This window comes from Poecilia reticulata, linkage group LG11 (genome assembly GCF_000633615.1).
Source record: "Poecilia reticulata strain Guanapo linkage group LG11, Guppy_female_1.0+MT, whole genome shotgun sequence".
NCBI lineage: Eukaryota > Metazoa > Chordata > Actinopteri > Cyprinodontiformes > Poeciliidae > Poecilia > Poecilia reticulata.
In genome coordinates, this window is record NC_024341.1 from 16,988,587 (window position 1) to 17,004,129 (window position 15,543).

General features: G+C 38.4%; 1 protein-coding gene across 1 annotated transcript; it reads right to left on the reverse strand.

The window, feature by feature from the left end:
* Positions 1-3,621: 3,621 nt before the first annotated feature.
* Positions 3,622-15,049, reverse strand: LOC103472479 (transcriptional repressor scratch 1-like). The gene is made up of 2 exons (XM_008422151.2): positions 14,598-15,049; positions 3,622-6,843 (listed from the first exon to the last, which is right to left on the reverse strand). The coding sequence occupies exons 1-2, from the start codon at positions 14,713-14,715 to the stop codon at positions 6,068-6,070; spliced, it is 894 nt and encodes a 297-aa protein (XP_008420373.1). The 5' UTR covers positions 14,716-15,049; the 3' UTR covers positions 3,622-6,067.
* Between the last annotated feature and the right edge of the window lie 494 nt (positions 15,050-15,543).

A 15,543-nucleotide genomic window follows, 5' to 3' on the forward strand; every position in this document is an offset into this window, starting at 1 on the left:
ATCTTTTGAACAAATCAAACCAGTAAGACGAGAAACAGACGGACGATCCAAACAAAGACTCAAACTAACACAAAAAGTAGATCCCAGATCTAAATCCTGTAAGAAAATATTTCAGGTGAACGACCAGGCGATAAGGAAGGGAACATGAAAACACCCAACACTCCAATTCTTTAAAGTAGCTTTTATTTAGGAAGTGAAACCAATTTTGAGTGTTTTCATTGTGCTTTACATCGCCACCGACCCAACTGGAGGTCCAAACGGACCTCAGAGGAAGAGCTTATAACAGGAAGCTTCAGTAAAAATAATCATCATCGTCTTCGTCGTCATCCTAACTGTACAGATCTGTAGAAATAGTCAGACTCCAAAGTCACATCAGTTCGTATGTACAAGGCCGTTAGCTGCAAAATAGATGCATTCTTGTTTGCTCTTACAAAAGGTGTTGTGTTGATGCTTTCAGAAATATTCCCAAAAATGGCACAGCATTCTGCAAACTGGAGGTGTCACTTTTCTTTTTTTTGTTGTTGAATGTTTTCTCGTGTTATTAAAGGACAGTACAGCCTGCGCGTTGCCACCATTATTTTGTTTTGTTTTTGTTTGGTTTTTTTTACATTTTCTTCATCACACTAGAAAAGGGAGGAGGAGGTTATTTCTACATACAAGGCATTTTCTACCTGAATCTAAACTCCTTCACTGTGCTACTACTTCTGACTCAAAAAGAGTCGTGAGATATAATTTGTAAGAGGAAGTGCTTTTATATAAGAATAGTTTAACTACCTTGTGGCTATAGTAGGCTACAGTAATTCATAGTAGAGTCTAAGTGTTCAGAGATGCTCTCTGGTGCTGAAATATTGACCGTGTTTGCTCTTTCTGTTGTTAAATTCAAACAGAAAGACACTAGCAAATACATATTTCTGTCTACGGAGTCGCACACTTAAACGTTTAGACCTGAAAAAAGTCCAATCTCGAATCTGTTCAAAGACTCAGAGACCCTCAATCAGCACAAACCAACTGCGAAGCTGCTCTTTGTTGAACTCTTAACACAGCATCATGTTACAGTCTCAAACTTTAATACACTTTACGGGAATTTTATCTTGTAAACAAACATTAAATTGGGCTTAACTGGAAGATAACTGGAGTCGAAAGAAAGATACATGCACTGTTTTTTTTTTTTTAAATAAAGAAACCTTGATAATTAGTGTAGGGATTTGTATTTTCTCGTCTTAAATCCAATACCACTAAATAAAGTGGGAAGTCACTTCATTAGCATACAGAATCCACCTATTTGTAATTTAATCTCAGTATAAATTACAGCTGCAAATTGATTAAAAAAGTACCAGATTAATCACAGTCTGGGATTAATGATTAATCACTATAACTTTGTAATCTTGAAATATAAACATGCACAAAGTTGCACAAGCCCAACTAGCCACAGTCTAACCTGTTAAAATGTAAGAAGTTATCTGATTGGTTTTTTAGCTGCAGAAAGCTGGTAATGTCTCCCACTACTTTACAGCAACTACGGGAAACGTACGTCACTGCACACATATACGAGGAGTAGAAACCTTGTTCAGGGGAAAACTGACAGAAAGAATCAGTGATGTCACCCTGGATAAATGCTCATATCACAAAACCTCCCCTGTCTGCACATTTTCAAAAAATCTTTTATTGTCTCAAACCAAACACGTCTGAAGATTCTCAGTTTTTATGTTCAAGAAAGTTTGCAGGAAGCCATTTTGTTTTTAATATCCTGTGGAACTTGTGCGCGGAGGCGACGGTCGCTTGTCCTCCTCCAGGCAAACCACTGGCGTAATTTGTTGTGCATGTGAAATGTGTAGCATGTGCACAGATGTGTGGGCTAGCGACACAACAAAAGAACCTTGAAAAATGTTTAAACTTTTGTTAAGCTTTCATCTTTCGTTGTCGTTTTTCACAACCCATGTGTAATGCTCTGCTGGAGAGAGGCTTCTAGGTCAAAATATCACTGATTAATCTTAAGTTTTGTATAATATGTGCTTTAACATTTTTATATTAATTTCAGTATGAATACAGTTGCTCTGTGAAGACCTCAGAGACTTTGCTTGAGGAGGCCGGTGAGCAGACAACAGTAGCACAGCAGTCAGGCCAGGGAGGATGTGATGGAGAAGCTTCATTCATGCAAAAATGGAAAGATGCCGGTACGTCCACAAACCTATCCAGACAAGGTCGAGCGCTAAAGCTAACGGACTGGAGGGAGACTTTTAGTCAGAGAAGCAGCCAAGAGGCCCACGGTGAGTCTGGAAGAGCTTCAGAGATCCACAGAGAATCTGTGGACAGGATATGTTTTAGTCGTAAACTTTATCTACCTTTAGAAAACCTGAAGAACTCCTGATGGTTTACCATGAGCAGCACAGGGTGACATCACACGTATAAAACAAGATAACCTGTTCATTTGACACTAAATTGGTCTTTTCTTAGCCTACTTGTCAACTATTATGTGTGACAGAAAACAAATAGTGCATCTCATGCCAATATCACAATAAACAGAGTGGATGTTAAGCATTTAAAGCAAACTGGTTATAGTTGGAAGACAGATCAGGGCAGCTCTTTAAGTAAACTTAATTACTAAGACTGCAAAAACAAAAACATCTTACCAAGTATTTTTTTTGTCTTGTTTCTAGTTTAAATATCTCAGTACAAATGAAATGAGACAAACGAGCTTGCATGACTTTTCAGTAAGATATGGCAGCTTATTTTAAGTCAATAATTCCTTAATATTGATGCAAAAGTTCCAGTTAAATTGGTTGATTATTTCACTTATGACAAGATATTTTCCCCATAAGTGAAATAATCTGCAATTGCAACAAATACTTTTTACCGACTTTAAAAAAGCTCTTATTTCTTGCTGAAAAATTACTCATAAGTTACTTTTGTCTTTTTCCAAGTGTGATAAGGTAACTAGAAACTGGACCAAAAAATACTTTGTAATATTTTTACTTCAGCAGATCAACAACCCTAAACACACAAAGTTTAGATCAAGGCTTATACCCATGTTACAATTACCCAAATCAAAATCGATCCACACAAAAAACAAGAATCTGTGGCAATACTTGAAAGTTGATGTTCATTTATATTCTCAGTTCGGTCAGATGAAGCTCCAGCTACTTTGCAAAGAAGAATTAAACGATATTTCAACATCTAGAAGTGTAAATGTGGTACAGATACGCCAAAAAGCAACTCTTTGGGGGGGGTTTCTAGCAAAATGTTTTTCGGTAACACTTTATTTCACGGGGTGAGCATAAGACTGACATGACGCTGTCATAAACATGAGATAACACCTGATGTGAAGATGAACGAGTCTTTATGAATGTTTATGACTGTTGTCATGAAGTGTCATTTGGTAAATAATGACACTTTTAATGCAAAGTTGCTTTAAAAGTTGCATTAAAAGTCCATTAAAAGTGCCAAATAATGACAATATAATGCAACGTTGGCACTTTTAATTGACTTTCAATTTAGAGCAACTTTGCATTAAAAGTGTCATTATTTACCGAATACCACTTCATGACAATAGTTATAGACATTTATAAAGACTCCTTCATGCTTATGACGGGGTCATGTCAGTCTTATTCACACCCCGTCAAATAAAGTTTTTCTACAAGCCATGTATTGAGTTCCTTCCACTTCATAACTTTGCATAAAATCCCAATAAAACACCAAAAAGCTGTGGTTGTAACCAGATACAGTGTGACAGAAGTTCAAGTTCATCCATGTTTCAGCACCAGAGATCTACCTTCTACTTTCTACAATATTTTAGAATATTAATACAAGGCAGGCAGTGCAAAAACCCAAGTAAAAAAAGACCCGGCTCAACTCAACCCAACCCAGAGCTCTCCAAATACAGGAGCTGAATCATTTCTGTGAATCCCAGCAGCATCTAGCAGCTTGTAGGAACACTAATGTAATCAAAAAGCTAGTGATCCCATCATCTAATTTTGACAAGCAGGCTTCGTAATGGAGAGTAAATACTTTTCGTTGCTGAGGTCTTATTGTAAATATTTAAAGAATCCCCAATTAGGAAAAAGTCCAGGAAAATTTCCCTGGAGTCACAACAGAAGCACAGTTCCTGTAAATTTAGAGCTCTTATCCCAACCCATCTATTATTCAACGCTTTGTTCGCTAACTCCCTGAAATTTAATTTCTTGCAACTATGTAGAATAAAAGTAGTTGAAGGTTTTAAAAAAAATTACAAGCAGTTATGACCAGCGCTTCTTTGAACATATCATGCATTATTGCTCAGTCGGATGTGAACGGAATATTGCCCGTGTCAGAAAAGCTGCTTCGTTTGCCTCTTATCTAAGCAGTTTGGCAAAAAATATATTTAAAAAAAATACTCATAAAATTGGCATAGTTTCTGTTATTTAGACAGCTTTTTTTTTGTTTTTGTTTTTTGTTTTTTTGCATGCAAAGGTTTTGGATACTTAAAGTGGCAAACATAAAAAAGATACTCAAAGTTTACAAAGTGTCAAATGCTTTGGCATATTTGTAACAAAGGCAAAATACTGCAATAAAGTGCAAAATAATACAAGATAAATAAATAAATAATTAAATAAATAAATAAACATGAAAAAAAAATTATTTTATAACACTGGAAAAGGTTTAACCTTATTAAAGGAATGACAGGCATTTTTAACGCCCACATTCCTTTTTAACAAAGACAAATAAATAATGAAAAAACATAAATATTAGATCATTTTGGAGCAGCCTGATGGCTCTGTTTGTGTTTTGTGCTAATATTTAACTAGTGGATCATTATACTATTATTCAGAAGCCAATTGGTGTTGAACATTAAAAAGAACTTCACGTTTTTTTCTGTCACTTCTATATTTTTCAATGCATTTTTAGGAAAAGTGGGTCTTACTTGTTTTCACAAGTCATTGTGGTTCAACGATTCACCATGGATGAAATCATGTTGAGGTGTAAGAGAACATTATAGATGCTGTGGCTCAATTAATGGACTTAAAGTTGTTCCTAGCAATTCACTTTAAAAAGTGAAACTCATATAATGTGTAGATGTATTACACAGAGAACAGTATACACTAATTTGTTTGTACATTTTGATTCCATACACCTCTGGCCATGGAAGCTACCGGAACACCTGAATACAAATGTTTTTTCTGAATATAGTGAATTTCAAATTCTCATTACTGCTCATTATGATGAGCCCGATTCGTCTCAAATTAAATCATTGTGCGCAATTTTCTGCTAAATGTTTTCCTTCCACTCAGTTTTGGATGCTTGCAATATTCTGTGAACAATCGGCTTCTTGTGCAGTAACTTTTTCTGGCTTTTTCTCCATATGGAAGATGCCAATGATTGTCTGAAGTGTAATTATAAAGTCTGCCAGGATTTTTAAGGACAGAACTTACATTTCCCCATTAAAAATCACTTTTAGTTAATTATATGAGAAAGTGAAGTTTGGGTTTTCTTTCGCTTCATGTTATGATCATCAAAATGCTTCACATATATCACTCCATGTGTAATTAATCTACGTAATGTATGAGTTTCATTTTTGTTCGTATTTTCCACCGTAAAAAGCAGAACACTGGTTATTCTTCTGATTCCTTTGCGTTTTCTTGTAAGCTTCAGTTTCACTGAAGAGAAGACACGAGAATTATCCTTAGATTATGAATGTTTGTGTCTGAAAAAGCTGAAAATAATTTGCTCAGACGGTGGATTCTGTGCTTGATCACATAAACTCTGAGAAAAGACAGAGACGTGGAGGAGCAATTGTGCTTTTGTGTCGTTTCCTTGTTGGTAGAAAAACATCTGACGTGGATTGATAAGGACACAAATAGATCTCAAAGTATGATGCACTAGATGTGCTGTGCTTTAGTTTACCTCACTGGGGGATAAACCCTATCAGGTTCTCTCAAACTTTGTAATAAACCTTCAAATAAAAATAACTGAGAGGTTTGCGAAACGAGAAAAAAAAAACAACTCCTCCTTTGTTGGTTAATCTTTTGGAGTAAAGGAGAAGAAATCGGATGTAAATGAAGTAAATAAACCCTAGATGTGCTTTCAGAGAGTCTTATTCACTCAGTGAGCTCATTGGGGAAAAAGCCCCCTTAAAGCACGCAGACTCGTAGTGCTTGTTCAGGTAACTCTTGAGCGCAAACGTCTTGTTGCACCGCTTGCACTTGTAATGCTTGAAGGCTGAGTGAGTCTGCATGTGGGCACGCAGGTTCGACCGGTCGGCAAAGGCTTTCCCACAGTGCGCGCAGCCGAAGGGCTTCTCTCCGGTGTGCGAGCGCATGTGACCCTGCAGCAGCCACGGTCGGCTGAACGCTTTCCCGCACACGTCGCACTTGTGCTTGAGGTCGTGGGTGAGCAGGTGCATGGCCATGGCGGGCATGGAGACGTACACTTTCCCACACGTCGGGCACTTCTTGGCCATCTTGCTGTCGATGCTTCTGTGCGTCTGCTTGTGTCGGCTCAGGTTGGAGGACGTGGCGTAGGTTTTGCCGCACTCGCTGCATGTGTGCCTCTGGGTGGCCCCTCGTGGGTTTGCCGCTGCTTTTCTTCGTGACCGTCCATCCATGATGAAAAAGGCGTCTACTGAGTATCCTTCGCTCACGGCGGCATCTCCGTTAATGTACCCGCCGGCTGAGGACGAGACCTCAGACCTCGGACTGTCCGGCTGGTCCGAGTCCCCATGGATGTCGCTGTGGATACCTGAATAGGTGTTGTTAATGTGGCCGTAGATGATTGACGAGTGGCTGGGAGAGGGCACTTTAGAGATGACTGAGGAATCACTTCCCACCACGTCTTCATAGGGATTCGGACTTAGATAATCACTGACGTAACCTAAGGAAACAACAAAACACATTAGTCATCATGGAGGGAGGGACGATCAGACATTAAAATCTGGGTTGTAATTCTTGTCAGGTATCCAACTCTTGTGCTTTTGGGTGTGAGAATCTGCTTTAGATGACCAAAAAATCCAACTGTAGAGCACCAAAACAAGATGTAGACTGCAAAAACACAAAATCTTGAAGGGTTCTTTGGTCTAGTGTACACTTGAAATAAGACAAACTGGTTTTGATAACTAGGATCAGTTGAAATGGATGATTAGATTAAAATGACTTAAGATGACGTGCTCTGAATTGGTGCCACATAAATAAAAGGAATCAAATTAAAACTCAACTTTGCTGCTAATGACTGTTTACTTCTCCCTCAGTTTAAAATACTTGACTCAAACCTGGAGATGTTGCTTCAATATGTTCATATAATTTCCATTATGCTGTTTAATTTCTGAGGTGTATCAATCAGCAAAACAAACATGATACAACCAATTCCATAATTTACAGTTCCTACAGTGTTCTCAGGTTTTTAAGCCTCTATCATTTTTATCCAAATGTACCAAAGGTATGATCAAACATTCCACCTTTAGATTAATCAAACCAGAGCATACAACTCTGGAAAAACTTAAGAGCCCACTGCACCAAACCCCATTGAAAACATCCTGGTTATTCCACCAAATATTGATTTCTGAACTCTTTTTGAATTAAAACATTAGTATTGTTGTTTCTAAATGAATATGAACTTGGTTGTTGTTTTTTCATTATTTAAGGTCTGAAAGCACTGCATCTTTTTGTTATTTTGACCATTTTTTATTTTCTGCAAATACTAAAGTTTTGCTTGGAATTTTGGAGACACCTTGTCAGTAGCTCATAGAATAAAAGAACAATGTTCATTTTACTCAAACATAAACCTATAAAGAGTAAAATCAGAGAAACTGATCATTTTAATTGTTCTCTTATTTTTTCCAGAGGTGTATATCCCCAAATATTCAGGTATTGTCACTAAATGTACTGACACTATAATCTAGATTTATGACAGTGATCTTTCAGCTTATATGCAAGTAAGGATTGATTTCACTGTGGATATTAATGCCTTAGCCAGTTTATTGATGATGTCTTTCAGTTTCGTTCTGGTGCTAATATGAACATTTTGCACACAAACCATGCTGTTTAAACTTTTGTGTAATTGTTTAAAACAATGGATGTGGCAAACCCGACTTTCCCTTCCAGATTGTTTGGCTTATTTCCACATCGAAGAAGTGTTTGACATGTTGGCTTTAACTTTGGCTACATTCACACTGCAGCCTGATGTGACACAATTCCGATTTGATATTTTTTTTGCCGTGGTCGTTCACACTTCGTATTCTCCAGTGTGACCTGAAAGTGTCCCGCATGCGCAGTAGGGGGCGCATTAACGTCACCGTGCTCAGTGTTCTGCCAACAGCCATAAAAAGAAGAAGAGCTCAGTGTTTGCGGAAGTAAACATGGAAGCTAACGGTGGAGCTTAGCTTACACATTTGAAGTTGTTCTCCGACCGGAGCAGCACTTTAACAACTTAATCCTCGTTATCATCCGTCATGGTTGTTATTTTTCTTCCCGCCTGGGCGTATCAGGACGCAGAATAGTGACGTTTGTCGAGTATCTGTGACGCACACGATCGGATTCAGGTCACATTTGAAAAGATCGGATACGTATCGGGTATCCAAGCGGCCTGGGTCATATTCCAAAAAAATCTGATCTGTGTTGTTCAGACTGTTATAAAAACATCAGATACGAGTCGCATAAAGGCAAAAAATAAAATAAATCAGAATTTGGTCACTTCATGCTGCTTACGTTTATGTCCGGAAGAATCAGTTGACTGATTGTTTCCATTGATTTAAAAAATGCAACTCTGAATCTTCCAGTCAAAAGGTTTTATCTTTTCAAAGAAAAGTTTCACCAGCGATAAAAATAACTTCAGAAAAATGGCCTCACTTTATTGTAAGCTATATAGAAATAAGGATGAATTAAAACTTGTGCATAGACATGTGTGAGAGTGAACCACACTCAAATGAAACTCAGATCACTTCATTTATTATTAACAAAACACTGAGTTACAGCCTGGCATCTCTGCTACCTGATTTTAAACTGCGATCAGATGAGTTGTGCTTCAAGACCACATTTTGTCTTTTCTTTGTGCCTTTTCCTTTTGGGAAAGGACCAGGAGATGGAGAACCATGGAGTATTTATAGAGGGACTAAAATGCTTTTATGCCTTTTGCAGCACTGAGTAGACACTTTCCGACCTTCTGTAGGAAATCTTTATTTTTCATAGAAGGGTTCAGTGAGCACACTTGCTCCTCATCAGCTGCACCTTTCCTGACAGGTCCACCGCCACACACCGTCACACCCTGGGGCTGTCAGAGCTTCGGCTGTTGTAACGTAGACCATCTCTATTACAGCAGCTGGGAGGTCTAACGCTCAGTGGGCACGCCGATACTGACAGTCCTCCTCTTGAGCTAAACTGTAAGTACATCTGCCTGGAGATCCACGGATTCCTCCGGCCTTGCCCCGCATTTTTCTGCACAGCTCTTGACAAATCGGATCAATTATTTCTTAGTGAGTTTTGATGTCGGCTGCTTCATTATTTCTATTATTGGCTTCAGCTCAACAGGCTGAACTCGAACAGACGCAAAGAGAGAGACTGGTCGCTAATAACCCACAGCCACAACTCCTGTGGATCTGCCGATCAATAGCTCTCCATTTCAATTAGCACTCTGTGGGCATTAAGACACAGACAGCAGAGGAGATACTGTTGCTGGTAATATAATTTCATGATGCAGTTCTGAGAAAAGCTCAGATGTTGATCGATAACACGACCTGGAGAAGGGAGACGAATGGGAGAGAGAAAGAAATAAAAAAGAAATAAAGAAAGGATTTTACACTTTTTATGGTAATTGTGGTTGTGTGTTTTGGCAGGGTTGCACTCTGCTCTTTCTAATTTAACATTTTAAATGTAATTAAGTAACAACAGAAAGATGGAGGAAAGAATGGTGAGGTGTGGTGGAAAGACTGAAAATCATGAATCATAAATATTCTATCACTGCACTCACAGCATGTGTGTGTGTGTGTTTCCTGTTTTATAGAGCATGAGTAAAGTTTTTGAAACGTGATCATGTGTTTCTTTTTGAGCTTTATTTAATTAGGTATGTCATCTAAGAAAAGCTCCTGGCTTGAACTGACATCCTTTTAGCATCTCCTCTACAGGGAAATTGGCCTTAAGCCTATTTTGTTTGTTTTGTTTCATTTATTCATCTATTTATTTTCATTTTTACTTTGTAGCTTAGGCATATAGTGTGATGCATCTGGTTACCCTAAAGTGTTGAAACAGAAAAAACTTTTAATAAATATGTTAAAAAAAATAAAAAGAAATTGTGAACAAACACTACATATTAGCAAGTCAATGCTAATGCCTAAAGCTAATTTATTTGACTTTCTCATTTTGCTAGCCAGCTGTTGCTAAAATTAACAGCTAACCAGCAAGTAAGACTATTCAGAATTGTTCAATATGCTAATGCAAACATTAGCATATTGATGCTACTAAACCAAATTAGTGTAATGCGGGCTAATTCTAGCATTAGCATGCTAATGTTAGCAAACTGATAATACTACACTAAACTAATGTAATGTATCCTAATGCTAATATTAGCACCCATTACCATGTGTGCTAATGCTAATATTCACATTAGCACACATTACATTAGTGTAGTATTAAATTTGTTTAGTGTAAGTAATTTAATTTATTTTACTGTAGCATTAAATTTCCTAACATTAGCATACTAATTCTAATGTTAGCAAATTAGTGTAGCATTAAATTTGCTAACATTAGCATACTAATGCTAATGTTAGCAAATTGATAATTCTACACTAAACTAATGTAATGTGGGCTAATTCTAATGTCAAAACCCATTTAGCTTAAAAGGTGGTATTGTTAAATATGTTAAGGTTTACATTTCTATGCTAATTCTTAGGTCCACAACTGATTAGTGTCATGTTCATAACAGATGTTTATTCTAAGTTAATGTTTGCAGGCTAATGCTCATGCTAACAGCTTTCTAAGTTAGAAATATTTCAGTGTTGTTGAGCATACAAAGGCTTAGTATGCTAATACTCCACAACTATAGTGTGATTTTTATAGTCTTTAAAAGAGACTTGTAACACTTTTCACAAACAGAAATATGTCTTTTTCTGCCAACAGAGCTTCTCTTTAATGTATATTACAGATTTCCTATGAGTGTTACAGAAGAGAAGATCAAGTGTGGGTTCACAGAGAAATGTTTAATCATCATGTACTCCAGTGCAGATGCCAGCAATGAGCATAAAAATGACTCATTTTGGCAGCAGCTGGCACATCCAGGATAGACCACAAGAGACCCAAATGATGGCAGTCAGTGAAAATGGTACAATGATGTCACCAGAGGATGGCTCATAGATATACTGGACAGTATTAACACCGCTTGGTAGTTTGTTAGACGTTACATTTTGTTTGGCTTTTATGTCAAACTCTTTGTAACACATGGCGGTTCTGTATGTTTACCAAACTGTTTGCATTTGACCTGTTTAACATGTTTTCACAATCAGAGTAGATACGGCTCCAGTCCATGCTCGTGTGTCTAATAACTGTATTTGACTATTACAATTATTAGCCACTGTAATAAGTGTAAAGTAACACTTATTACAGTGTAATAAGCTACTAGGATAACTACTTTATCCAAGTAGTTCAGTGTCTGAACTACTTGGATAAAAAGGTTGGCTATTTACCTAGAAAATGTTAAGTTATGCTGTTTTTCCACACTGCAGAATGCCTGAGAAAATGTGCTGTCATCAAGAGAAATTATGACAAAAGTAAAACTTGACTTCTCCCTGTTATTCAGTTTTTATGTAAAAGATTATGCAACCGCTGCTTTTGTTTCCTCCGTATCAAAACCCTGTCTCTTTCTGTTTGTCTTTATCTCCATCCGTGTCTCCTCTGTATACCTTAGCAGCATTAGAGCTGAAAGCAATTTTAAATGCTTATTAAAGATTAAATACCCATCCCAAAGATGAGTGTTTCCTCTTATATGTGTGCTTAAAGTGCAAAGAATTAGAAAGGGAAAGAAAATAAAAGGATGACATAGAAAATGAGAAAAAAGGGAGGGGAAAAAAAAAAGCTGCTAGCCACAATTTATTTTTTGATCCAAACCAACAGCGACTGATGCACACTTGTGTGCTTTGGACACTTGTAGGTCACTGTGTGTGTGTGTGTGTGCACATGTGTGTGAGTTTGATGCTGTGCACTCAGCTGTGCAAGCTGGCTGGGAAATGTGCCGAGTTGACAGAAACACAGTGATGCGAGTGTGTGCTTCTGTGCGAGCAACAAGCTGCAGTTGCTTCGCTCGACATCTTGTTATATTTATAACGGTGGATAATTTCTGGAGTCTTTACGCGTTCGCCTTAAAGCCTCTGTTGCCGTCGCAGGTTTCTGCTCTCCGCCTCGCCGTCTGAGCGCCTGAGATCTCTTCATCTTACATTTGACCTTGCTACAATGTGAACCTAACCAGGCTGCACGAACACAATTACATGCCGGTGGTGGAACAAAACTCAGTCAGCCCTTTCAAACTGCGGTTATTTCCCCACTAGAGGGCAGAAAAGAGCTGACGGAGACGAAACCAAAGCACAAAATAGCCCCATAAAGGGATTTAACAAACGATTGGCTGTTATTTTCATCCCAGTAAAGACTCATTTGTTCACTCACCGATGTTCGCTTCCTATCTGGCCTATTCTTTCTCAGTTTGACATATGGTGCTGCTTATCAGACCTTGTGTGCTGGAAACAGCTGCCTGCTCAGTGGCATAATAAATCAGCAGAGGGCTCCGCCACAAAAGAGGGTCCAAGTCATTTCTATGTATCACAATGCCTCAAAACATTCTTCTAACTACTTCTTTTTGGTGTTTGCTAAGCAGTTTTACTCTTGTGCTTTTTTTTTACAAGTTTCCTACCACGAATCAACCTTAAATAATGGCTTTTAAACATATTTGGACCCAACATCAGGAAAGGAATCAGTGTGAAACCCATATTTTTGTTTCTTACAACATTATTCATTTAAAATTAACAAATATATATATATATATTTTTTTACTTTCTAAGGGATGATTTCTTGATTTTGACAAATGTTTGCACTTTCATTTCATACAACTGGCACTGATGTGGTTTCACTGGACAGGTTTGACTCATTTCTCTCTTCATATTTCCCATTTTCCCTGATATTTTTGCTCGGCGTTGAAGAGATTTGTCAGTCTTTCCTCCTGCATTGCATTTAGCCTGCAGAGTATCCAGGATTATGCAGCGTGTGGGAACCATTCGCAGTCAAAGGGGATGTGGAAAATAAAACCGAAATCTTGGGAAAACACTTCCAGGGGTCTGGATGACCATTATGTGAGGAAGATAATAGGTAGCAGAACAACAATGCCTGCACACTGGTGACATAATCTATTAACAGAATCATTTTAATACAGTTTACTGCAAATATCTCGCTGTGATTATGTTTTTCTACTTAGCTAAACATAATATACACTCTTTTGTCTACACAATTTACACTTGCAGTCTTAAATATACTATAGAGGCTTAATGAGAGAGAATCAGAAACACGTTTAAGTCTTTACAAGTGGCTCATTTTTCAGCCTGTTCTGTAAAAATATTTAAATCTGCACACATTGCTTATGCCTCTGGCTGACTCCGCAAACAGGGACACTTTTTTTCCCCACAAAGACTCTGTGAGTACACCAAAGTGTGAAATGTGTGAATTTTCCCATAAAAAGGCAAATCAGTCCGCAGCTCACAGGAGGAGGGATTGTTACGAAGTCGATCACTAGATGCAATCGCCTGAGCTCGGTTAGATAGTTCAGCTCTCAATGCACTTTGCAGGAAAACCAGGCCCAATTTATTTCAAATTACACAGCAACGTTGAATAAATCAACCAAATACAAAAACAATCCATTAGATTGAATAAGATGCAGTCCAATCTGATCCTAAAGATACTCTAATTCAGATTATAATCTCAAACATTAGTCAGTTGCATGAAGTTATTGTCAAAACTTCTTATCTGTTAGCATTTGACTTTGTCTTGTGTTGGATTGATTAGTTTAAATATTTCTGGATCTGTGCTTTGAGCTGAAATAACGTGTTTCGTATCGAACTGAGTTTGAATATTACAAATTGAAGCCATGCTGGCGCAGCAACGACCCAGAAATGATCCACAGCAGAGACCAACCACCTGGAATACACTTAGTTTTGCTTGCATGTAACTTTTTCCCCCCCCTCATCTGCAGATGTTAGGCATGCATTTCTCTGTGCACGTCTAAAAATACATACAAGGGGGGAAAAAAAATCTCCATGGGAAGTGGGGGGATTTTTTTTCCCCCATTTATGTTTACCCTGAGGACATACCTTTGAGAATTGTGACCTCAACAAGGTCAACTTGATTTATTTACCCGATAGCCTTAAAATGCATACCTTAACCTCCAACAGCAAACAGTGATCTATAAATACTTTACGTTTCACTGACTTGAATTTCATGTATATTTTGTGCTTAGACCCAGGTTTCCTACTCCCTCCATGACTAACGCTTTAGATCTGGGAGTGAAAAGTGGCTGTTGTGTGTGTGTGTGTGTGTGTGTGTGTGTGTGTGTGTGTGTGTGTGTGTGTGTGTGTGTGTGTGTGTGTGTGTGTGTGTGAGACTAACCTTTGTCATGATTGTGGAACCGCAGCCTGAGCTCCTCTCTCCGGCTGTAGGAGGTCTCCAGTTCAGCAGCGGAGAAGTCGTCCAGTTTGACTTTCTTCACTAGGAAAGACCGAGGCATGGTGGGACAGTCGCTGCTCCTGCGCTCATACGATTAACACACACTTTTCTTCTCTTCCCTAATCCTCTTAAGTCTGCACCCAGTGATGGGAATCAGCTGATTTTTTCGCATATAATTTAATCTCTTGGCTTCCTATAGCGTCGAATTCAAAAGTAGAGACATGATCTTTAGTGTTTCTCCTGTGCTTATTTGTTTTCAGCAACAACAACAACAACAAAAAAAGCTGTTTTATAGTTACAACTTAGCTCTGGAAGAGCAGTGGAGCTTTAGTAGGTCGTAAAGGAAAATATAAATGTCCGTTTTCTCCAGTTTGTTTGCTTTATGTTGCAGATTTAACTCCGTGCAGGTTTCAGCACCGGACAGCTCCTCTCCTCCTGTCCGATCCGCTCCGGCTGAGTCAGAGTCACAGACTGGCGAGGAAAAGCAAGCTGAAGATCCAAAGCGTGTGTCAGCCAGTGAGGTTTATGTCTCTCAAAACCAAAAATGAACAAAAGCAGAGCGCGAGCGGCGAGTTGTGACTGTTTGCAGAGTGACGGAAAAAAAATTAGATTAAAAGGTTTCACAAAGAAAGCGGCCGAGTCCACAAAAATGTCTCAAAACCTTCGTGGGGTTTTAACTTCTCAGATGGCATCGCAGCTCCTTGTGAAATATTGCTTTTTACTGCTGGAAGACCAGAAACAGAACAGAGTATCGGATCGCTCCTCTCTCTCTGCCTTCCTTCCTTTCTCGTTACGTTTTTCTCCTCGTCGGAGCTGCAGCTCTCTCTGACGCCTGAGACCAGCTGTTGCGGCTTTAAAGGACGAGAGAGAGAGAGAGAGAGAGAGAGAG